The sequence below is a fragment of the Spea bombifrons genome, chromosome 6 (assembly GCF_027358695.1).
Source record: "Spea bombifrons isolate aSpeBom1 chromosome 6, aSpeBom1.2.pri, whole genome shotgun sequence".
NCBI classification, from domain to species: Eukaryota; Metazoa; Chordata; class Amphibia; order Anura; family Pelobatidae; genus Spea; species Spea bombifrons.
The window spans coordinates 32,083,121-32,107,668 of NC_071092.1; the positions used below are offsets into that span (position 1 = coordinate 32,083,121).

Consider the following 24,548-nt stretch of genomic DNA (forward strand, 5'->3'; position numbering starts at 1 on the left):
TTATTTTGTCTATATTAGTGCACATCTTTTTGATAATGGACCACAACAAACCTGCCGAGGTGCAGTATAAAGTTTCTTATTGCGATTAGAGCAGACTGCAAAAGTATTGATTTAATGTTGTCAATACATACAGAGCTTGGTATTCTTGCGTTTTGATCTCTTTACTACAAAATGTATTTCTGTGAATGTTTCCCATAGCATGTAGTAGTAGATAACTCCGTCTATTCAGGAAGGGCAGGAAATTATAAAACTCCTGAAACTTCCCACTTGTTTTCCCCCTTCCCTCCGTTAGGGGTGTTATCTTCCTACTATTTCTTTTATTGAAGTCATGGGAGAGCTATATTCCCAGGATCTGCACCCTGCTTGAGTTGGGATGCTTTGTGTGTAGCCATGGTTGTGTTCTTGGAGGGCCAGTCCACTGCCAGGTGCTGGGTGCAGGAACCTTGATCGGATCATTGACAGATGCCCGCCTAGCCTTTGGGGAGGTGTTATAGAAGTTTTGTTTCTTCTAGGTGCATGATCAGAAAGCATGCTTTCTATCTATTCCTTGGAAGTCCTGACAGTATGAGAAGCTCTAAATTGAAGCTTCCCCAGCAGCCTCTTTTCCCATGAGACCAATCAAGAGTCATGTCTGATTACTATTCAAGAGTTCAGACAATTTCTCAGCTGTGAATCAGTTCTCCGCGGTGGAGTCTGAACATGGTCACTTTCTTGGAGATACTTAAGGTTTTGTGTATGTCACATTTAAAGCCACAATTGCCAGTTGGATTGTGTTAGTAATTAGGAAGCTTACAAGAAGGCTTGAAAGGAACCTCCTCCTGGACAAAAGTGTTCATTCTACTAGGGCTGTCTCAGTGTCTTTGGGTTGTCTATGAACCTTTTTTGTAAGACGGCTGTCTTAAAGAATAGATTACCAGACTCGAATATCAGCTTGAGTTTGTTTTCTTGCTGAGCATTTAAGCAAGAGTTCTATCGGATAGTTTTTGACCCTCCCTGTCAGTTTTTTATATATCCTACTGCATGCTACCAGGATTGACATGGAAACAGAAAATTCTTACCTGATTTATTTTCCTAGTCATTTCCTGGTAGTACAATATCCACCTTAAGTTGTTTTTGTTTTTTGTTTGTATTGTCTGGCTTTGTAATTTAGTGGGGGGGTCCCAGGAGTTTCATAATTTCTTGCCCTTCCACGGTTAGGTGAAGCCATCACCTACTACATGCTACAAGAAATGACAAGCAAAAGAAATTCTCTGTAAAGAATTTTGTTATACGGTTTTACTTTGTTTCACCTACATCTTAAAAGTCTGGATTGCATGCTACAAATAACACAAAAATAACTGCTAAGCCATCTTGGTGGATTGTCTAATACTATGTTTTATAAACTGATGTCTATATTTAGGAGCAGATGAAACAACAACAATGGCAGCAGCAACAGCAACAAGGTGTGATCTCTCAAAGTGCTCAGTCACAGCCATCTACCAGTCCAGTTCCACCTCCTCAGCACAGGCCATTATACCAGCCTCTGGGGCCACATCCGCAGCATTTAGCTTCCATGGCATTCGACCCACGCTGGCTTATGATGCAGCCATACATGGATCCACGTATGATGTCTGGACGCCCTGCCATGGATATGCCACCAATGCACCCTGGTGAGTTATGACTGATAACTGACCTTTTTAAATAATGTTATAATCTGTTCATATAAACGGCATATAAAAAGTTGAAATGATACTTTTACAATTGTGCTGTATAATATAGTTGACACTATATACTGCCACCATGGTGGATGGCCATAATTATGATATGTTTTACTGCAGGGCTACAAAGATGATTGTAGAATGCAAATTGTTTATAAAGTTGTCATTTATTTAACTGCTTTTGGGTTTAGAATTTGAAACATGCTACTACTTGTTAGTATTAAAGCAAGAACTGCTTTGTGTGCCTATTGTCACTATTTCCATCTAAACTGTCTGCATTATTCGTCGTTTACTTATTAAGAGCAAACTAGTAAATACTTTACACAAACACTAAAACTTGCTACAAAATACAAGTTGATTTGTCTATTAATCTATATTAAAAATGTCTGAAGGTATGATGGCAACCAAGCCCATGATGAGACGTGAGCCGATAGATGGTCCGTCAGCTGCCTCTGAACCATATGAGCATGTTGCACGGCCCGTGAGAGATCATGCTGTCCCACTCTCAGAACCTCGTATGATGTGGGGAGCTGAGCCTTACACACACCCAGATTCCCAGCAGCTTGCTGCTGCGCCAAAAGCACCAGAAGAGACTGAAGATTACAGGTAGGCTAAAGGTGGAATAACTAAGTTCCATAGGATTTTTTTCCCTTTTCCCCTATAGGAAATATGCCTTTTTAACAATGAGGCAAATCCTTTACCATTTCCCCAATCTTAGGTCTGCACACTAAGTGCAACCACATAATGGTGGTTCCGGATACCAATACTAAATAGTATGCTATAATGGCTACCTTTTTGCACTCTGCATTGAGAGCTTAGATGCAAGATAAGCATGATTAATTTTCCATATCAATACAGATAGAAGTTAAGAATAAGAAATTGGTTGGGTGTTGTAGTTACTGTCTACCCTCAGTCTCGGCTGTAATTATACTAACAAAAAATATGCACTATAAGTATTTAATAAAATGAGTAATGCTAAAACCTTTTTAATTGAGTAAAACTTTTTTTTGTGTAATGTTATCCCAATTTAGGGCTGAAAGTGCAGCAGAGCCAGACGTTGTCCCTGAAACGTACACAATAGAACATAGCCCATTTGAACCTCGGCACAAAACAGAGTTTTTTCCCAGACCACGAGAACCCGAACTTCACAGTGCTCCTGTACGGCAACAAGAGCCTGATCAGCTTCTGCAGGATGAGGAAGAGATACCTACAATTTCTAGGTTTGAACAAGTCGATAAGCAATCCAGTCTGGAAGAGACAACCACTCAGGTAGACATTCATCCTGTTTTACCTAGAAGCCTCTCCAGCGAATCTTCACTTACCATGAAACAGGACGAAAGGAGGCCTGAGTCAGTCCCATTGAGCACCAAAGTCCCTATTAGACCTCCGGAGCCAGTAAAAGAAGTGGTGGATGAGAAGCAGAGAAGAGAAAGCTTTCAGACATCAAAACCTCTTGACATTTCCAAAACAGATAAACCTTTTAAATCCAAATCTGAAACTAGATGGGGTCCAAGGCATGGATCCAGAGGGAGAGAGGAAAGTAGCGATAGACCTGTGAGACGCTCTGGGCCCATCAAGAAGCCAATCCTCAGGGACATGAAAGAAGAAAGAGAAATGCGAAGAGAAAAAGAAGAGGAGAAATTTGTAAAGCCAGAGAAGGAAGAAAGGAAGCAGTCTCCAGCCCTATCAATGCCCAGCCCCATTCAAACAGTGAAGACTGAGCAAGATAAACAAAATGCGGAGGTGGCAAATGTACCAAAAGTGTCACATCCAAGTACAACCCACTCAGAGAAGTCTCCAGAGACACCTGAACCCACACCCAAATCTGTGGTCCAACCAGCTTCAAACAATCAAGCAAACAAGGAAGAGAGGGTTGTTAGAGTTGTCAACAAGGAGCACTCTTCTGATAAGCCAAAACCAGACTCAAGACCTCCAACAGCTTCTCAACCACCTCCTTCCACAATACCACATAAAAGGGAGGCAGTCCTGCCCCCCAGGGCTTACAGAAAAGATGCCAGAGACAGAGACTGGTTTCCAGATCAAGGGTATAGAGGCAGAGGCCGGGGAGAATACTATTCTAGAGGAAGAAGTTATAGGGGGTCCTATGGAGGAAGAGGAAGAGCAGGGAGAGGACAGAGCCGTGACTATCCACATTATAGAGAGACAAAACCACAGTCTGAACAAGTGGCTCCTGGAGCTTTAAGGCGCAGGGAAGAAAGCGAAACACGCAGTGAAAGTTCAGACTGTGAGGTATTACCAAAGAGACGTAGACAACGTGGTTCTGAAACAGATTCCGACAGTGAAGGACGTGAGAGTGCAAGTGACACTCCGCTTTCTGACAAGGAAAGTGCAACCAAAAGCAAGCCACGTAGAGATGAAAGGGCAGAATTAAAAAGGATACCCAAGTCTGCTTCAGCTGTAAAATCTGAAGGGGGAGCATTCAAGTCTGAAGCAAGGATTCCAGAGAGACACTTCTCAAGAGAAGATGATTCCAAAACAAAACCTGGCTTTCTTCCAAAAGGTGAGCCATCTCGAAGAGGTAGGGGTGCTGGTGGGTTCCGTCGTGGAGGAAGAGACCCTGGAATGCGTTCAACACGACCTGCTCCACCGAGAAGATCTGCCTATCGGGACAATCAGTGGATTCCTAGGCAGCAAGAGACAAGACCACCACCTCCTCCAAGAATGGATGAAGTTGAAAATAGAAATCAGGATCACCCAATGATGCCTTCAGGAGAGAAGAGGCCTCCAATGAAATTTGAAAGGAAGTTTGATCCAGCCAGAGACAGACCTAGAAGACAGAGGCCTACACGACCACCTAGACAGGATAAGCCTCCAAGGTTCAGGCGTTTAAAAGAAAGAGAGAGGGAGGATGCTGGCAAAACTGTCGAATCTACCGGAGTTCCTAGCCAAGGTGTGCCGGCATCAAGCACTTCTCATGAACTCCCTTCAGATTTCTCTGGTAACAAAACTCCAGACTTGTCCAATCATAACTCCTCCGATCAGGCAAATGAAGAATGGGAAACTGCCTCGGAAAGCAGTGACTTCAACGAAAGGCGGGAAAGAGATGAACGGAAGGCGGCCACATCAGTGAACACCCAATCTCCCATACCAGTGAAGGCCACCGATGGCTTGGCCCAGTCCCCGCCCAAAAGAGAGAGTGCTAAAAGGAGCTTCTCCAGCCAGCGTCCTGGCATGGATCGTCAAAATCGTAGAGGCAATACTGGTGCTCCTAAGCCTGGCAGACATTACTCAGGACCTAGGGGTGAGAGAAGAAGTGGCGCTTCTTTGCAGCGGCAAAAGAGAGGGTAAGTCTTTGTAGACTCAGGCTGCTCTTTAATTGTAGAGAAGTATTTTACATTTTGACGTGCAAAACTATTGTCATCTGGGATTTTTAGAGGCAACCCAGTCATTGTAAATGTAAATTGGTGTGAAATGATTAAACATAACCATATGCAGTTTGCTCTAATAGTTTAATACACATCTTTTGTCTTTTTTGTAGGCCGTTTGATGACCATAGCCAAGGTTCAGCGGCTGTAGATTCATCTGGTGCCAGCGGTAATATTCATTCTTATCACCCTTACCACCCACACTCTGAAGAGGTGGGAAGCATGTCTGTACAACAAAAAGGGTTTAAGGAAACGGCAGGAAAAAAGAGAGAGGAACCAAAACCAGTTGTAAAAAAGCCTAAGGAGAAAGTAGATGCATTGTCCCAATTTGACCTAAACAACTATGCAAGTAAGTTTAAAATTTATATGGTTAGATGGTCACAGTGAGTGTTGTATGAAATTATTTTGTGCAAATGGCTGCTTTGAACGATTAGTGTGTGGGGGGGGGTACCCCCATGTTTCTTTCTTTTTTTCCTTTTTTGCTCATAATATAATTCTATAAATGACTTGGTTTTGGTTGGTTAATTTGTTGTGATTTATCGGTGAACGAATATTGAGAATGCAAGTCACTGGAAGAGAAATGTTATTGCGCAGAATGAATATGCTGTTATAAATATAATATAAATGCTTTTATACAATGCTCTGCCCAAGGACACATGTCCGGGAGAGACAGAAAATGCAAAAATATTCTACAATAATTTTGTAATCTATGGTACAACCTGAACTTGATCGTTACTGTAGACATGCAGTAGTGCCATCTCTTGGGAATTACTTAACACCTTTATTTCTTAAATATATATCTTATTGGTACACTCAGATCCACAACTGCTTAAGAGGAACATCTGGTATTTGGGAGTTGTATCTGTGTGGGTGTAAGAGGTTGTCTTTGGAAAAGGTATAACTGATTAAGGAAGGTTGTGATATCTCAAGAAATATTGGCTGAATTATTGGTTGTCTGTCTCTAAACCAACGATTTCACTCAGATACCCTTGTGGCGTTAATAGAATAAAGGAGACTCCGTTTTGTTAGGGTACCATAAACTTTTATTCTAAAATTAATATAAAGATGTAATGGTGTGTTCATCTTTTACCTTATCTATTGTATTTAGAGGTACAATTCACTTTGCGCCAGCCACAGTGGGTTATATAAGGTATTGTAGTAATGTAAAATACATGATAGGATTTTGACTAGATTCTAATTTGTTTCGCTATATATATAGTTCTTTATTGACTGTTTTATTCCCTTTTAGGTGTCGTAATTATAGATGATCACCCAGAGGTGACAACCCTTGAGGACTCGCAGTCCAATTTGAATGATGGGTTCACAGAAGTAGTCTCTAAGAAACAACAAAAGCGACTGCAAGATGAAGAGCGCAGAAAGAAAGAAGAGCAGACGGTACAGGTCCAATCTGTCTTTAGTGATCGCAAAGTGGAGTGATACCCACTATGTGTATACTGCTGGCAGCAGCCATATTAACTTCCTCTTAACATTATTGACATTGAGCAAGGTCTTTGAAATGTATAAAGTGTCAAGTGCTACATTCTCTGTTCTTCTCAGCATTACTTAAGGCTGTCATTAATTTTTTAGGTGTGGAGCAAAAAGGGTTCTGGCGAGAAAGGAAGAGGTCAGAATTCCAAGCTTCCACCAAGGTTTGTGAAGAAGCAACAGCAACAAGCGGCCGCAGCAGCATTGCAAGTCCAGTCATCTACACTGTCTACTCCTCTGGTAACCCAAGCACCAGCAGCTAGCCAGCCTCAGACTGTCCAGCCCCAGACCACCGCAAACGCACCCACCAATGGTGCAGAGTTTCCTGGTCCTGTGAAAGCACCACCCGCCTCACAACCGCCTAATGCGCTTGGTACAGATCTGTGGGAGAACAAGATGGCTGCTCCCAATGTTTTGAATGACTTGACCAAGAAACGTAAGTGTTGCAATAATGGTAAAGCATTCACAATTTTTCTTAACTTTGATTGACTGCAATGTTATGTTTTATATGATGCTTAAGCTTCCTTTGTGCTGTGAAAAAGAATGAGCCCTTGTTGATTTCTTCTATATTCAACTTTGTTGAATCTAGGTTTCAATTAAGTAGAACCGGTATTTCATAGTGAAGTAGGCTAAAAGGTCTCAAAAAGCAGCACATGCCACATTCTAAAGAAGTTTGCTTACCTGTTCTTAGTTTTTGACATCTATCCGTCTGGAAAGGGGTAACAAAGCCATTTCTAAGGCTCTAGGACTCTACAAATGGGCACAACTTGGAACAGTGGTGAACGTGCGTTATATTGGGTTTGATGGACTTTTAAAAATTTATATTGTATTTACTCATGTCGTCTTTTTTAAAAACAAACAAAATAAAAAAGTAGGATGATAAAACATTTAAATGTGACAAAAATAGAAGAAATCAAGAAAGGGGCAAATACTTTTCCACAGCAATGGTTTACACGCCGTTGTGCCAGCTCACACGTAACATATCTTTTTGGTTTTCTTTCCAGTTGGCCATATAAACCCTCCTCAGCCACCGTCCTCCAGTGCATGGAATAAACCCCTCACAGGGTTTGTACCAGCCTCAACTTCTGAGGTACTGTATTCTGTGAAAGTAATGCAAACATATTAGATTCTTCCATTTGTTTTCAATTAAGATCTAGGTAACTCAAGTGTCCTATTTTCCCCCCTTTAGGCTGCTAAGAATGGGCACGAGGGTTCTGTAGACTTAACAATGGAAACTATTCAGTTTGGCGCTCCAGCATCCGGCAGCAGTGATAATGAAGTTGCTCCCTCTCTCCCCGATAAAACCAGTGAATCTTTGCCAGAGCCTAAGGAGCAGAGACAGAAACAGTCTCGTGCTGGTCCTATTAAAACACAAAAGGTAATGCATATATCGTAGCACGCTAGATCAACACACTTTATCTTTAAAGTTACAGTACTTTTATCTCTGTGTGATGTTTGTTATCTTTTTGTTTTTCTTAATCACTTGATAGCAAAGATAGTAGAGTACAGTTAATGTATGATATTTAGATCTAGGTTTCGTTTGATTTTTTCTTCCTGGGAACTAGGTTATGTTGATAGGGCTTTAACAGTAATATCATGTAATAACTTTTGCCATGTTTTAGAATTGTCCAGAGTCTCTCAGGTTTAACTATTTTCTACAAAAACCTTGATAGTTTAGAAACACATTGACCCCCCCCACCCCCAGTTACGTTTGCATGCTTTTTAAGATCACTACAAGTGTCTTACTCGCTCTCAAACCTTGCAGATTCCAGATCTCGGTTTAATTCAGAGCAAACAATATAAACCTGGACCCATTGGTAAGGAGCGTTCCTTGAAGAACCGTAAAGTTAAAGAGGTGCATCAGCCTGAGCCAGAGACGCAGGAGAAACCAATCTCGGCAAATGTACGGACGCCAGAGCCGGTTCCATCAAAAGACAGCAAAGCTGTAGCAGAAGTGACCACTGAGATTAGCAGTATGCTGTCGGTGTCTGCACCAGAGTTTGGAAGCAGCTCTAAGGTACTGGGTTTAATGTTACAAATTTACATGGTTATCAGTAAATCAAAGTTATGCTAAAATTATTTTATTGCCAGTACATTTTTGCATACATTTAGATTTTGTACCCATCTTAACTTCCTACCGCACCGTAGCCTGATATTTGAGTGGCGTTATTTGTTTTACTGGGTTTTTATTTATGTTTTTTTTTCGTGTAACTACAAAGAATAGAAAAATCCCATAACACAAACCTGATATTTAAAGTGTTTATTTGAAATCTTTTTTTAGGACTCTGTAACGGATTATACCAGCCCATCCACTGCGCTACCGAATACATCTGCATCTGGAAATTCCAAAATTGAGTCTACCTTGGTTCCAAATGTACGTTTGGTCCTTTTTTTTGTGATCATGGGTTGTGTAATGTAGAATTGGAGTAACTTCTACCCCTTTTTAAGCAGTGAGGAGGGAAAAAGACAAGTGCATACCAATACTTAGCACAGTAGAAATGCTTTTCTCATTAATCATATTGCACTATATGTATTTTTTCATCCTATCCAGACAAAAGTTAAATGTAATATGTATCAACTTAATTTCAGGTTCCTTTGCCCCATTCTCTTCCACTGACCAGAAGGGAAACTCTTCAACAGAGCTCAGGGCTAACGCCAGTGTCTCCAGCCACTGTTGATCTCACTCTTAAGGTATGTAACGATGTATAATAAGTGGACCTTGCTTTAGGATTGGTAAAAATTCTACCAAAATATAGCTAATAACATAAGTCCTGCAACAACTGCAGACGTAATATAAAGGATGAATGAATGACAACGTTCTGCAGAATAGGTTCACAAGCATGGCTTGTGCATCTTAAACATTCAGAGTGACTGCAATTTGTCACTGTTTAGGTCTCGCCTTTTAATTGCTCAAAAAATATTTTTCATGCTCGCCTTCTGTTAAGTATTATGAATTTCTGCCGTCACTGAGAATTTTCAGTATTTTTTTAAATTCAAAATGGAATCCTTATCCCATTTTGTATGTTGCTGGTGACCTTAAACAACACTTGGCGACACTTCCTCAAGGGCTGAAAAAGTGGTGTAATTATACAACTCCCTTATGTACAGGTTTTTACCAGTTTATTCCTGATTAGTTTTACTGATATCCTGTATTCATGAAGATTTCTCTTTTCTTACAGATGGAGTCTGCACGCAAAGCCTGGGAGAATTCACCAAATGTTGCAGAGAAGGGGTCACCAATCACCTCTGCAGCACCCCCCATTACCAGTACGACAGCTGTGGGAGCACCCACCAATGCCAGTAATGGAGTTGGTGTGGCATCAGCCAGCAGTGCTAATCCAGGACCTCCTTCACAAAGCACTGTACCATACAGCTCTTTCTCTAGTGCATCTATGCCTCCCATACCAGTGGCTTCAGTTACACCAACAACGTCTTTATCAGGTAACAGGACATAGCATTTATGCATTCCATTGTGCCACTGATAAAACGTGCATTAAGCTAGAGTTCTGCTCTTTTAAGAAGACTTCAAGGAACGTGTCATTTTTGTTAAATGTGTTGTATGTAACAACTAACAATTCAATGATTTTTATTTTTTATTAATGTAAGTTTTTTTGGACAAGTTTATCCAGGAGAAAAAAAAGATACTTGTGTGAAAAAGTACACCATCTTTGAATTCTATGGTTTTATGTATCGGAACATGACAATCTGTTCTTTATCAGGTCTAAAATGATTACTTTTTAAGTTATTGTTGCTGAAGGTGGTTTAATCATAAGGTGTACTTGGTTCTTCACACATGGCTTCTCCATTTTGGCTTTACTTTTGCTGAATAAATAATGACACTGTCATTTATGTTCATCTGAGGGTTGTATTTACCTATTTAGACCTACTAAAGAACAGATTATTTCATTCTATGGCTTTACATATCAGGACATAACAGAGAGGTTGTACTTTTTCACACAACTATTTTTTCAGGCATCCTTACCTGTGTCAAAATCTCTTCTGTATAGGTAAGAGGTGCGTTCTTGCTTACTTAGGTTTCGCTAAAATGAGCATGGTCATTGTTACCTTTTATGCAAGCATCTGGGCATCACTGTCTCCATTTTACGCAACTAAATTTTTAGACCAAATAGTTAATAGGCTTGGCTTTGGTCTGGTATACTTGGTTGATATATTTATCACATGCGTATTATTCCAGTAATGTACGGTTTCCATTGCCATTTAGGTGCTGGAACCTACACCACGTGCTCTCTTAGCACAAAAACCACCACAGGCTCTGACCCTCCAAATATATGCAAGGTGAAACCACAGCAAATTCAAAGTAACAGCAACATGCCCTCCGCGAGCCACTTCTCCCAGCTAAGCTGCATGCCGTCACTCATGGCTCAGCAACAGAGCCCACAGGTTTATGTCTCCCAGTCTGCAGCAGGTATACTTCAAATTCTTACATCTGTTATTGTAACATATAAAGCATAGACTTCACAACTCCACAATGTGTGTAACTGCTTTCAGGTAGTGTTTTTCTCTTAAGTTTTCTTTATCAAGAGAGAATCACATGGATAAAATGAAACGATCGTGTCGCATTTTTTGGAAGGAAGTGTTGAGTTCCTGATAAAATACACAGTAACTGCAGTTTTGATAACAATTTTGGGCTTCCTAACACGGCAAAAATGTCTGAATTTTTATTAATGTATACATTAATAGCTGGGTAACTGTTTTTTTTGTATTTCATCACAAGGGCCTACAGCTCAGATCCCTGCTTTCTATATGGATGCTAGTCACCTATTCAGCACTCAGCACGCTCGATTAGCTCCACCAACTCTGACACAGCAACAGGGATTTCAGCCAGGACTGTCTCAGGTATCTTGTGCTTCATGGGGCCATACTTTGTAGTTTATTTGAACGGTTGTTTCCATGGGAAGAGTCTATAGAGTCTCGGCTCCATACCTTTTAAGAGGAACTAAAGCTATCCATTTATGTGTGTAAATAGAATACTTAATGTTTGCTACTGTCTGCCTCTCACTTATTTCTAAAAACTTTAATCTTTAGTGTTAAGAATACATCCTAATTTATAATGTTAGTTTCTTATCAATTAATAAATTTTGTCTTTAGATTCCAATTCCAATTTATGCCCCCCTGCAAGGACAGCATCAAGCCCAGCTAGGGTTAGGGCCTGGACCAGCGGTGTCTCAAGGCCAGGAGTTATTTACTACGTCCCTGCAGCCATACCGGTAAGGCGATATTGCTGATATTCTACATGTCCTGCTTTGTTGAAAAATTTGTACAGAACTTTAGTAAGATATGAGCAAAACTGCAGATTGTACAGAGAAATATTGATCTTAATGGGGCACTTCAGCTATCGTATGCACTTTCATTACTATGATAGCTGCACAGTTAATTTGTATGATCCATTTTGTAAATGAATTGGGAAGAGATTTCTCAAACCCCCCCCCCAGCTAAATGCCCTGTAGGAGATGTTTGGCCGAACCCTCTTAGGGGTCTGTTCAAATACCTGTGTGCTTTTGGGGAATGTCGTCTCATTGATTTCAAAGTGAGCACATTCCAGCCAATCGGTGGCAAGAAGAGGGCAGCTTTTTCAGCAGAATTGCAACTTTTTCAGATAAGTGCTTTTACCTTTTTGAGTACTCTGTAATTTAACATGCATTCTTCTATAGTAGGTGTCAGGGGAATTGCATTGGCTGTTGATCTGGTGTGCCTCTGCTTTTGTTTATTGAATACTTTTATACAGTCAAAAATTCTAATTTTCTGTTTTTTTTCTTCCAGGTCCCAACAAGCGTTTCTTCAGAATAGCCTCTCTCAACCCTCTCCTGTCATGTTATCTGGAGCAGCCTTGCACAATTTCCCTGGGCTCCAGCACCAAGATCTAGGAAAGGCTCAGTCTAGCCTAGCATATCAACAGACCACAAATACACAGCCAATCCCCATTCTGTATGATCACCAACTGAGCCAATCTGGATTAGGTGGTTCCCAGCTAATTGATACTCATCTTCTACAGGTTTGCACTTCACTATTAAATTACTTCTAGAGTTTACTGTTTTGATGACAAGCTTGAATGCGGCTTGGCCATCAACATTCAGCTATCAAGACTTGTGAAACATTGTACTTGTTTTTTCACCAGACACGGCAAGGATTGGGACAGCCATCAAGTCTGTACTCTGGACAAGTCCAGCAGCCCAGTCAGACCAACTTCTATAACACTACTCAGTCTCCCTCAGCACTTCAGCAGGTGAGCGTAACATGAGGTTTTACAATTCTTCAGTAAGTGCCTTGCCAACAAAATCTCTTGACACGCATCTCTTGAAATGGTGGCCACGAGTTCCAAACAGGCCTCTGTATGTATTCATATATTGACCTTAATATACTTGATCTGGAGCAGTGCTTTGAGTATAACCCTATTTAATATCCTTTCAGATGACGGTACCTTTGCAAGGGTCGCAATTGTCGTTGCCTAATTTTGGTTCCACAGCTGGGCAGCCTTTGATTGCCCTGTCTCAGACAATGCCCCCAACACCACAAGCTCAACACCAGAATCTGTCTAGGAGCCAAGTGAACCAGCCTTACAGAGGCCTGATCCCTTCTGGCAATCAGCATGGTATGATTGCTGGCCATGGGAAGGTGAGAACATAAATCCACGTAAAGCTTCTCTTCATCATAATCTGATTTTAAGAGCTCTAACAGTGCATTACTATTTATTGAACACCCTTTTTATCTCCTACATCTATACTTATCAGAGTGTGAGAGAGTTACATGGCATAAGGTAGCATTACTTTAGCGCGTGAACTCCTTTAACCCCTTCAGTCCCAGGGGATTTTTGTACCTTGCTGAGTTTTTTTGCCAATTTTTACCCCTTTTCCATGTTTGATGTACCCACACAAATTACACATCCTTTTTTCCCGGAACAAATAGGGGCTTTTATTTGAAACCGTAGCAACATAGAAGAATTAGGTGCCCCCTTATTAGACATGACCCACATACATTTCTTTTCATCTAGAGGGCAACATGCATCCCTTACATAGTACCCTATATGGTAGTATTTTTAATAGTTTGGAAAGTTCATACTTACATGTTGAGTTATGGGGATGTATGGATATTTATTTTATTTTGTGTACAGATGTCTGATATGGATTTGAAGCATTATGGCTCTGCTTTGGATCATGTAAAGCCTGGAACGCCGCCTGTGGCTGGGAGAAGTACCACCCCCACCTCCAGTCCTTTTCGGTAAGTTTAATCACATAACTGCTTGCAAATTTAGTATAATTATAGGGATATGAGAAACTGAACATCCCTCTCGGTAAGCTGTCACTTTCCATGATTTTTTTTTACGTCCTTGTTTAAACCTTCATATAGTATTGCTATAAAGTTTGCGTTCTTATCAGTATGCTTTGTGTTACTTTTCTGTCGTTTACGTGTGTATTGCAAGCATTACGCTTGGAGTTCCAGTTTCATACGAATGTAGTCTTTTCTGCATTCATAAGTAAAAATGTCTTCTGACCTGGATTGCTTGTGAATCTGTTCTGTCCTACATAATTTTACAGAATTGTGCCTTTTTTTAATCCAATATTCCTTTTCCCATAGGGCCAGTTCAACCAGTCCAAATAGCCAGTCCAGTAAAATGAACAGTATGACTTACCAAAAGCACCAGTTTTCTTCAGCGGCTGGTGTAAGGATGAGTCAGCCTCCCTTCCCAACACAATTCCCTCCTCAGGTAATAAGTTCTGTATTTCTGATGTTTAAATGCAGTCATCACGGGGTTGCAGCATGTTTAATTAATTTGAGGTTTGGGTTCATGCATACACAGTTCTGATGTGAGGCTGGAAAAGTGGTCTTATCACAGGTAGGTTCCCGTTTATTAGACTGCTGCATTGGATGCTATGAGGGCTATTTTTCATGGTTTGTAATATATAAAGTGGTACTTGATACTGGTAATCCTTTGGATATCTTGAGCGCTTACCTTTAGCTCTTATGGTTTAAAACATTCCCTTTGTCAAGCTGCAGCGTTGGACTTTATAAAGATTTCATTATTGCCTTATGGTGTCATTTTTTGTTACTGACACATGGTACTGAATGTCATCTGGTCAGCATATTGCCTTTTTATGTTGGTCATACTAGGCAAATGAATGTGCTGGCGCCAACAATACTTGTGCTATTGATCTCTGTAACTTTCCACTTGGAATACAAATAGTTGAAGGGGTGTATAACAAATGTATTTTTAAGGTTTTGAAATGAAGTGTATTGAGGTGGCATGTTAAAGCTGTATTAGCTCATAAAATATTGATTTGTTAAGCAGGTATTTACTAACTTCAGTTGTGTACACGTATAATCTAAATGAAAACCGATGATGTTCTCAGTCAATTAAAGTTGGAGTCCTTTTCCCTCAGATCCTCTCCCAACCTAGCCTTGTCCCACCTCTGGTGCGTGCGCCCCACCCAAATACCTTCCAACCGCCTGTTCAGCGCCCACCTATGGGACTGCCCAATCAGATGCCACCACAAATGCCCACAGGACTGATGAACCATCCTCGCCTTCATCACATGTCCAGACCTCCCCCTGTTCCACCTTCAGGGGTCCGTGTTACCCCTGCCCACGCTGCTATGAAGGCAGAGCAGGATTTGAAGGTCAGTGTGGTTTGTGGTCTTTTTTGGGTGGGCTAATCACTAACGGTCTCATCCCATCATCCCAGTTCATACAATATATATATGTTTTGGCTTTAAAAAAAAAAAGCTAGTTGCAATATTCTACATAGATCAGTCCATCCCTGCTCTATTTTTTTTTTCAAACTTGGCTTTACCTTGCTTACTCTTAATTCATGGAACACATCTGTGTTTTTGGTTTTCTTTTTCCCATTCCCTTAAGGCAAAACAGAGAGCAGAGGTTTTACAGTCAACACATCGCTTCTTCGAACAGCAGCAGCATCAGCAAAGCAAACCTGTTTCAAAGCCTCCAAAACCATCTCAAGGCCCACCTAAGCCTTCAGACAACCTCCCAGACTCGTCAATGGTTCAACAGGAGAAAATAGAGGAGAACTCAGCGCCTGCTGCTCCAGCAACAGTGCCGACCTCCACAAAACCTATTAGAACTGGACCAATTAAACCTCAGGCCATAAAAACAGAAGAGACAAAGTCATAAAAGGCAGCATGTAGATGGTTATGTTCTGAGCGTTACAGAGTTATATTGATCTTTTTTTATCATTTGTTTTGTTTACTGAGTTACAGCAGCTGATAAAAGTAGGAATATGGGTGTAGCAGCAGTTTAGCTAAGGATTGTGTGAATGAGACTGCTTTGGCTGCCCTTTCAGCATCTTAAGTTCTGAGAGGTAGAAGATTTTTTTTTTTTTCTGTTCAGATGGGTTTATTTTTTGACCCCCAGTTTTGCTCAGTTTGTCCTTGGCTGTCAAAGTCTGAAACCTGAATCCACACCATGGGACGATAGATTACAGTAAAGGATTGAATGGTTGGTTAAAAAAAACAAAACACTATAATAGTGGAGTTTTTCCATTTCATTAGCCACACGGAACCAGAATGAGCGTGCATTAAACATGATACATATATACCCAAACATGCTTTATGGTCTTGTTTAGGGTTCTGCTGTTTGGCTTCATCTATTGGGCTCACTTCTTCTGGGCTCAGATCTCATTGATCAATGAAAAATAATAGTGTTTAGTCTTTCAGATCACACCGGTCAGACTCTCCTGAAAACGTTCTAGTCTGTTGGATACGCTGGTGACAGATGAATTAAAAGGCACTAAGCATCTGAGCTGTCAGGTTTAATACAAGCGGTCTCAGCCACTTACGCTCACTTTGGCTACCACAAGACAATTATAAGGTCTACTGTGTAATGTCAGTGACCTAGCTGCTGTTATCTTTTTGTTTTTTTCTTCTTCTTCTAAACACAGCTAAGCTAGAACAATTTAAAATATGCCAGTGTTGCTGCTGTCTTAACTGTTTGGAGATATCACTCTGTATACTGTACCTTTAAAATTCAACCTTCTTTTGACCACATTTTTGTTACTATTTTTTGGCAGAAAGTAAAATCAAGATAAATGGCAACTTTTTTTTTTTAAATAAAATAGAAATTGAAAAAAAAACTCTTATTATTCTGGACCTTACACAAGACTGTACATTATGAAATGATTCAATTTTGTGGTAAAGTTCCTTATTTGGGGAGAAGATTGTACATATGACAGGGAAGCTGGCAGATTTTTGCAAGCTATAAAGGTTTCAACAAAGTCTGAGGTGATATTTAAACAGGGCAGTTTCGGTCACAAGAGCAAAGGACAATCTGCATTATAAAATACATCCATTAAAGTTGAGTGTTAGAGCAGCAGTACTAGTTTGTCTCTGTATATCAAATTAAATTCTGTTTGACACTCAAACTAAAAACCGGCGTAACGAAATTGAGTCTTGTAACTCCACAGGTGGCATTGAAGGCTAAGTTATTATTGACATGCCATTCACTGCAACATCCACGAAATTCATGGTTATGATTTCAAATCACATTTAGATTTTGACTTACGCATACCATAGTTGCTGATACACACAGGTACTTTCAGAGGCACAGCCATGGTTAAGTTGTACTTTTCCTGTTGGGTTTTTAATGTATTTTTTAATGCAATTAATGGGTACAGCATAGGACATTTAAAATTCTCCCGCTTATGTGTTTGGCATTGTACAGAATTTAAAGCCAATCTGCCTTTTTTTTTTTTTGTCCACTCACATGATCTGTTAGAAGAAAAGGGAGAAACATGCATTGTATTAAATATGTAAGCTCTTTATTTACGTTATTTAGGTTTGATTACAGGAACTAATAAAGTATTCTATAAGTAAAAGTGTCTGTCTAATGCATTAACCATTGCACAGATATTAAGCAATCCTGGGGCCAGTAGGGCTTGCTGGGAGGTCACATTAGTTTTGTTTATGCACATGCTGACCTTATTTTCTATTGGTTTGTGAAGTTGCAGTAATATTGGTATCCTAGTCTTCATATACTCTCAACCTGCATTAAAATTTGCAATTGAGCAGTAAGCCGGTGATTCGGCCGTGCCTTGTGGATGAGTAGCTTGCATCAATCAGCCATAACTTTATGACCACCTGCCTAATATTGTGTAGACCCCCCCCCTCCTTTGCCGTCAAACCACCCCTGACCTGTTGGGTATGGACTTCACTAGACCTCTGAAGGTGTGCTTTGGCATCCGGCCGCAGGTCCTTTTAAGTCCTGTCACTTGTGAGGTCTTTGTCCAGTGCATCCCCCAGAAGGTCGATTGGATTGAGATTTGGAGACCAAGTCAACACCTTGAACTTGTGTTCCTCCAACCATTCCTGAACAAATCTTTGCTGGAACGTGTCAAAGTAACATCGGCATGAATGGCAGGACCCAAGATTTCCCAGCAGAAGAGTGCCCAAAGCATCACATTGCCTCTGCAGGCTTGCCTTCTTCTGGCGCCCTGTGCTCAACAAGGAAGCGATGCACCCGGCCATCCACATGATGTAAAACAAAAAGGTGATTCATCACAATTCACCTTCTTAGGTGAATTGAGCATAGAAACTCTTTCACCTTGAGAGTTCTTATGCTCACATGCCCATTGTGTAGGCACTTTTGGCGGTAAAGATGCTTTTTTGAGCAATCGTTTTGATCTCCTGCCGGTTCTACTTTGTGGTTAGTTTCTTTCTCTTGTGGTCACTTCATGATTCCCATTTGGAGAGGTCACAACATTTCTGCAAATTTCCCTCCCCCAATCAGGATTAGTAACGCTTATATGTGCAACTACCACCAAGCCAGCCTTTATTATTCCATATTCATTGTTGCTGTATTGACCATCACCTTGCCAGCATTTATTGTCCCTTGCATTTTCAACTAACTTGATGTATTTGTGTTGTATATTATGCTAACCTATCACTTTTTAGCTACATCTGACAAAACTTAGCCAAGGTGAAGAAAGCTTTTTTTTTTTATATCGAAATGTAGAGATTTCTCATTAAGTCCCTTTGACTATTCTGATGCAGGGAGATCAAAAACTTTCATTATATATAATACACATGTACACCATTTTGACAAACCTAACTGCCTACTTTCCAATCTGCCTAAAAAAAAAAACACGTACATTTATCATTGCTTATGAAGTGTCTGTTTGCCCCAAGACCTTTTCACTACACTGATTGATGGTTTTCTTGAAGAAATAGTAATATACACTGAATACTCACCATGCCATGAAGTAATTTACAGCAATGGAATTGTATAGCTAAAGCCTATAACATGTCATTATGACCCAAACATACCGGTCTTCTTCTTTAGTGCGATACCGAGTAGTACTAAATCAGGGCTTTTTTTTTAATTATAATTATTTTATAATAAAGAATGGGATCCTAACAAACCTCAAGCCCACAGACCCTGACAAATATAACGAATCGTTGATCCAAACTCAAGGTCTCAGGAAGGATTTTACGAGCACAAGATATCCTCTTATTGTCTGCACGGTCTAATAATGTAGGCTCTTCCAGGAGCCAGACAAGCCATGTGCTATGGGTGCAAAAGAGGGCAGGGTTTATTGATAGCTCCACCCACTCACACCCTGTTTGTAAAATCATAGAAATATATAAAAATCATTTTTAATGATGAGAATATAGACAAATTTTTGCTTAAATTTTCTTCTGTACTGTAAGAGCCACAACTGAAAATTAACCCAGTTTATGTTTAGCAACATCTCCTGATTACAGTCATATCCCACATGCATATATTATTAATGTTTCAGAGGGCCATGTCCATGCTTTACACATTAACCTATATTACGTATTTTAATACTATTGGGGTGTTGTTTTTTTGAATTACTTATAGTGGAAGGGCTATAAGGCACTTTTTTTCCTAGCGCAGTATGGCTTGGGAGCGCTTTGGGGTATCTCTGATACATTTGTATGCCAGTGATGTAAGGGTGACATTATTTGGCTTCCAATCAATTTCATTTATCTTTCAATTTAATTTTTCCCTTTCCTCCTGATCTGTTTGTGCTCATCATAATGTGATCAGTAAACATGGCTTCATGGCCCTGCATTGCTGATTGCAAAAATTGCGATCAGCCAACAGGAGAAGCAATGGGGGAGAAGCTCTCTTGGCCTCAGGTGAACCTCCAGTGGGTGTCATCATTTCCCTGATATTTGCCAGGTTATAGTCTGTACTGCTTTCACATCATTTAGAGAATTTCCCCACATATCGTGATCTTTTTGATGTGATGTACTACTTAAAAATAAGCCTCCCCTTAAATCCTATCAGAGATTCATCAACTAAGATGTTCTTCTAAGATGTATACACCTATGAGAAAGGTTAAGATAGATCTAATTAATAGGCTTAGTGCCTAAAATTTCCTGATCTGTCTGAGATCACTGTGGTCCTGGAGCTCACAGTAGACTGAGTTAGCTGGCAGATATCGTGTGGCATATCCATTTGTCTCCAAAACTATATTGTCAAACACTTAGTAAAAAAAAAACAAAACAAAACAAACAAAATTATTAGGCTCATAACCCTCACAATTGATGACAGGCTGGCTTGACATGATGCAACTTCAGGGCACACCATGTTCGGGGGTACCCATAGTTCCTACTCATCCGTGGTACTCATTTTGAAGGTGCAAGAAGGGCAACAAAGTTATTTGAATTGTCAGATATTTGGTCACCATGCGATGTTATTCTAGAACACAGCTGCTCTTACAGATGCCAAGATGGGAAATGTTTTGGAAGAGTCAGTGGGTGATCTGGAGGGCAATCAAGGGGTTAAAATATAGTGTAAATGCTGTGGAACAATGTATCAATATGTTCTCTCACTCTACCTGCAGCACAAAATTAAAGGAGAGAGATGCACATCATAGAGACAAAGATAATGTTTACTAACATTGGGTTTGTGACATGGATGATCACCAATCACAGCGATCACATGACTCGAGGGGGTTATGAGGCAGTAACCCTCATCATGAACCGGCAGATAGAGGTGCACACGGGGGGGGGGGGGGGGCTGCTGCACGTTCCATAGGACATCCTGTGTCACATAGAGGTTAAAGAAAGACAATAAAATAAATATTTGTTGAAATCACTTACAGGTGTGCTTTGACATCGCAGAAAAACTTAATGCTATTCTGATGAACAACTCAAAAAGCAGCCCCCTGTCTGATGATCCACATCCTAGCAAAAATAGCCTATTGATTCTTTGTTAGTACTTAAAGAACAAACCCAACGTACTATATGTAATAAAAATCTCACAGTTTTGTTACAGCTAATAATAAACTTAAATCTCAAATACCATTAACTTTTGCAATGAACCACTTCCAATCCACAATGATGTTCTAAGGCATCCACCATGACAGCATGGATCGTCATGACAACCAACAAGTTCACAGGTGCTAACGTCTTCCTCGCATCTTAATACAAAACATAGTGATCACAGGTGTTTAAATGATAAAATATGTTTTCGGTTGAGATGTGTCTAAAAACTAGATTTGAAAGGGTTAAATAGGTTTTGCGATACCCACAAGATATAAAACAAGCGTGAGACATATCACAGGCCGAGGAACAAAGGTGTTTTATTTATAAAGCACACTTATTCTGAAAAGTGGTCTCATCACCATAGCAACCGATGGAACGTTCCTGCAGTTTAAGTTATATTGGCTGCTATAGAAATAAAACAACTTTCCCAACTTACATAAATAAATATCTCTGGCTCAGAGAGCATCCAGCGTGCAATTTCCTGGTATGTTAGTGATCAGCTTCGTCAGGTGTAGTCTGCGAGATACACATGATTGCTGGGTGTCGAAAAGATTATTTAAATGTGGGCATCTCCTAGACTTGGGAGTTTTTAGAAAATGGCTTCAGGTGGGAATGCAGGGGGCTTTGCGTTTGTAAACATGGGTATACATTTTACTGGCGTTCTTTTATAAAGTGGTTAATGCCAAACCATTTCCAAAGTGATAAATTGCTTTCCTGAATGATAGAGCTCGATCTGCCATTACAGTGCATTTGTTTCGTGTTATAGTCACTGCTTTGGGAGATGGGGCCCAAGCCATGTTTTGTTTTTGTTTTTTTTTTGTTGTTTTTTTATGATATTTCTTAATGCTTTAGTTGTTTTTGTGTAGTACTTTTATGTCAAAAAATATTTTTATTTTGTCAGAATTGTTGAAAAGACGTGAGAAGCTAGAGATGGACATTGATCATGCCAACAAGGTTAGTCTGTATCATTACCCGCATTGTATGTATCCTGTTTTCTAAATATGTCTTGGAAGTTTATGTATGTGGCTGTAATAGTGCACAACTAAACACAGGCTGCTGGGTTTGTATGATAAATAAGACTATTGCGGTTCCTGCTTCTGTTTGGTAATACATATGTACATATGTGATATAATTACTGTCACCTCCAGTGCTTGCTTGGCAAGCATTTTGGGGATAGGGTCCAATGGGACACCACTGAGCACACGTGTAGAAAGCTTCTTCCAATTTATGCCAATGGCTCATTAGTGGTGTAAAATGTCAGATCACAGAGGTTTAATTAGTGGCTTAATTTTTATGCTGATTATATAGGTTTAGCAAACGCATATGAGTACTTATGAAGTACTTTAATATGCATTCATTGTTGGGTATTCTACCTGTGATACTGGTGTGTCCCTTTAAGTGTTAAATAGAAGTGCCCTGTTTACATCAAGTTAGTATTTCCGTTATGCTTTATAAACCATAAATTGCATGACATGCATGAAGTGCAACATCTGATACTAATGGATAAAAGCTGTTTTGAGCTGTGTGGTAGGCAGAAATTCTTAGAAAGTCCTGAAAACAAGAACAATGTCTCTTTGATACAGGAGTACATAGGAGATGAGCCATTCCGGGATATCACAGACCTGCCTGCCAAACTAGAGAAACTCAAATGTAAGTGGTATATGAATGAGCTCCTTTTGTGCCTGGGCTTTCCTATCAGGATTGCCACGTGACCCCCCCCCCCCCCAAAAAAAATAAAAATAAAAGGCAGGTACCGGTTTGGCATATGTCTATACTTTTTCTAATTATCTATTAAGGAAGCTGTATGTTTATATCCCCCTTCCCTTTCCGATACACACACACACACACCTCTGGAGCGCAAATAATTTTCAGTTTTACCCAATGCACATTAGTCTAGTTTATATGTATATTAAAAGGCATTCTAGGTAGCCCAGTTAGCAAAGGGCACTCATGACCCCATCCGTTTAAATGTAAAAGACTGTAAGACTGAAAGAGGCTATGGAAAGAGAACAGGCAGAATTGGATTGCTAGCAATCGGTTTAATGCAGCTCTCTGCTGAAAATGCATCATGGTGGATAGAAATGAACAGAGGCTGAATATGCTAGACCGTGCACTACAAGAGTGTAAAAACATGGCGCACAGAAATGCATCTCCTTCCATGAGGTTGCAGTTGACCAGGGCTGCCACTTGCGTTTGTGAACTGAATTGGCATATTTCAACCTCAGTGTTAAAAGGTCGTTGGTGCTTTCATACAAAGAAAACCCTCCTTTCGGATGAACACATTAATATTTGATATATTCAAATTGAAACCTTCCAGTCTCAAAAGAAAAGACAAACTCCAGTTTGATGTTAAACTACAATTAAACTTCCCAGACGACATGCATTTGGTTTGATATATTGGACACAAGCCAGGTGGCTGGAGTGGTGGTGTGGTAAATATGGGCATTGAAAAGGCAAATGGGGCAGGAGGAGTGGGACTAGTCCTCTTGTGGACTGTTCACTGCTTCTCAGAAGGTATCGATGAGTCAGTGGGAATCTTGGACGGAAACCTGCTCCCTCCTCTACACCAGGCAGTTCATGGCAAACTAGAAAGCATCCTTTACACAGTACATTAGGCACCAGTTGTCATCAATGGCCTTTTCCCTATAGACTCCTTGAGTTAAAGCTCCAGGGCCCTCAACAATATACTGTGCTCGGTGTCTATCTGTGCTGAACCCCCCCCACCCCTGGCATGTATAAATCTCCTAAGTGAGTGACCTTCCTGAATGGCCGTTCATGCCATGTTTGATGCCACACTACTCCAAACAGTCATGGCTGGACAGCAGGGGGGCCCTGAAATGCTCTCAACAGTGTTATTGGCTCTGATAAGGTAGAGGTACTTCATCTACCCTGCCATTGTGAATCATCCTTGTCTTAAGTGTGCAGCATTACTGCTTCCATTGGCCTGCCACATTCAGTGAAACATCCTTAAGTGAATGAGCCTGGTGTAAGCTCGTTTGAGCAGGGCCCTCCTCATCTGTTCCTGTAAGTATATACTACTTATGTCCTGTCTATCTGTTGTACAGTGCTATGGAATCTGATGGCACTATAAAACAATAAATAAGTGTGACTATGCAATTAATTTTTTTAATTGATAGCTCAACTCAAAGATCATAGGTTTTAAAACAAAATGTAATAAAGCATTTATAATTTGGGTGTTCAGATTTAATTTTTTCTTTTCTCCTTCCAAGATGCATTCATGAAACATGACCCTACCAGCAGAGGAGAGATCGGTATGTATTTACCTTTCAAGAATGCACAGACTTTGAGGGCTATGTTGTAAGTGCTGTTATTTCCGCATGTGTATATATATTCTAAGACCTCCCGTAAACACAAGGAGCAATCAACCTGCGAATCTTAAAAACCTGTTCCAGGGAAACTTCCATATAACATAAAACATTCCCTCACTCCAAATCACAACGGTCCTATTCCTTTAATACATCTACTAACGTGGCAACTTTGGTGGTTCAAGAGGTAGTTTTCACAATATATTCTATTCTTTGCCTATGTTACTATACAACATCTGACCGCTATTGGTTTTTTTTACAGATTATGTTTCCCTCCATGTTCTGGCTCGAGGTCTTGGTGTTTTCAGAACATTGGCAGACTGGAAGACGAGGGTGCAGGAGATTACCGGCAACAGTACAGATGTCATCTCATACAAAGACTGTGCAATGGCA

At 40.3% G+C, this 24,548-nt stretch overlaps 1 protein-coding gene across 3 annotated transcripts in view; it reads left to right on the top strand.

The window, feature by feature from the left end:
* PRRC2C (proline rich coiled-coil 2C) overlaps window positions 1-16,670 on the top strand; it is a 31,724-nt gene extending 15,054 nt beyond the window's left edge. For 2 of the 3 annotated variants that reach the window (XM_053468578.1, XM_053468580.1), the window contains exons 14-35: window positions 1,400-1,649; window positions 2,090-2,303; window positions 2,729-5,002; window positions 5,197-5,432; window positions 6,333-6,478; window positions 6,671-7,004; window positions 7,573-7,658; window positions 7,758-7,946; window positions 8,334-8,585; window positions 8,850-8,942; window positions 9,158-9,259; window positions 9,748-10,009; window positions 10,791-10,994; window positions 11,304-11,425; window positions 11,678-11,796; window positions 12,350-12,581; window positions 12,705-12,812; window positions 12,998-13,201; window positions 13,698-13,804; window positions 14,162-14,291; window positions 14,965-15,201; window positions 15,440-16,670. In XM_053468578.1, the coding sequence (XP_053324553.1) occupies window positions 1,400-1,649; window positions 2,090-2,303; window positions 2,729-5,002; window positions 5,197-5,432; window positions 6,333-6,478; window positions 6,671-7,004; window positions 7,573-7,658; window positions 7,758-7,946; window positions 8,334-8,585; window positions 8,850-8,942; window positions 9,158-9,259; window positions 9,748-10,009; window positions 10,791-10,994; window positions 11,304-11,425; window positions 11,678-11,796; window positions 12,350-12,581; window positions 12,705-12,812; window positions 12,998-13,201; window positions 13,698-13,804; window positions 14,162-14,291; window positions 14,965-15,201; window positions 15,440-15,712 (6,174 nt within the window). In that variant the 3' untranslated portion in view covers window positions 15,713-16,670. The remainder of the gene's footprint in view (window positions 1-1,399; window positions 1,650-2,089; window positions 2,304-2,728; window positions 5,003-5,196; window positions 5,433-6,332; window positions 6,479-6,670; window positions 7,005-7,572; window positions 7,659-7,757; window positions 7,947-8,333; window positions 8,586-8,849; window positions 8,943-9,157; window positions 9,260-9,747; window positions 10,010-10,790; window positions 10,995-11,303; window positions 11,426-11,677; window positions 11,797-12,349; window positions 12,582-12,704; window positions 12,813-12,997; window positions 13,202-13,697; window positions 13,805-14,161; window positions 14,292-14,964; window positions 15,202-15,439) is intronic. The other variant, XM_053468579.1, reaches the window with a different exon arrangement.
* Window positions 16,671-24,548: the final 7,878 nt, after the last annotated feature.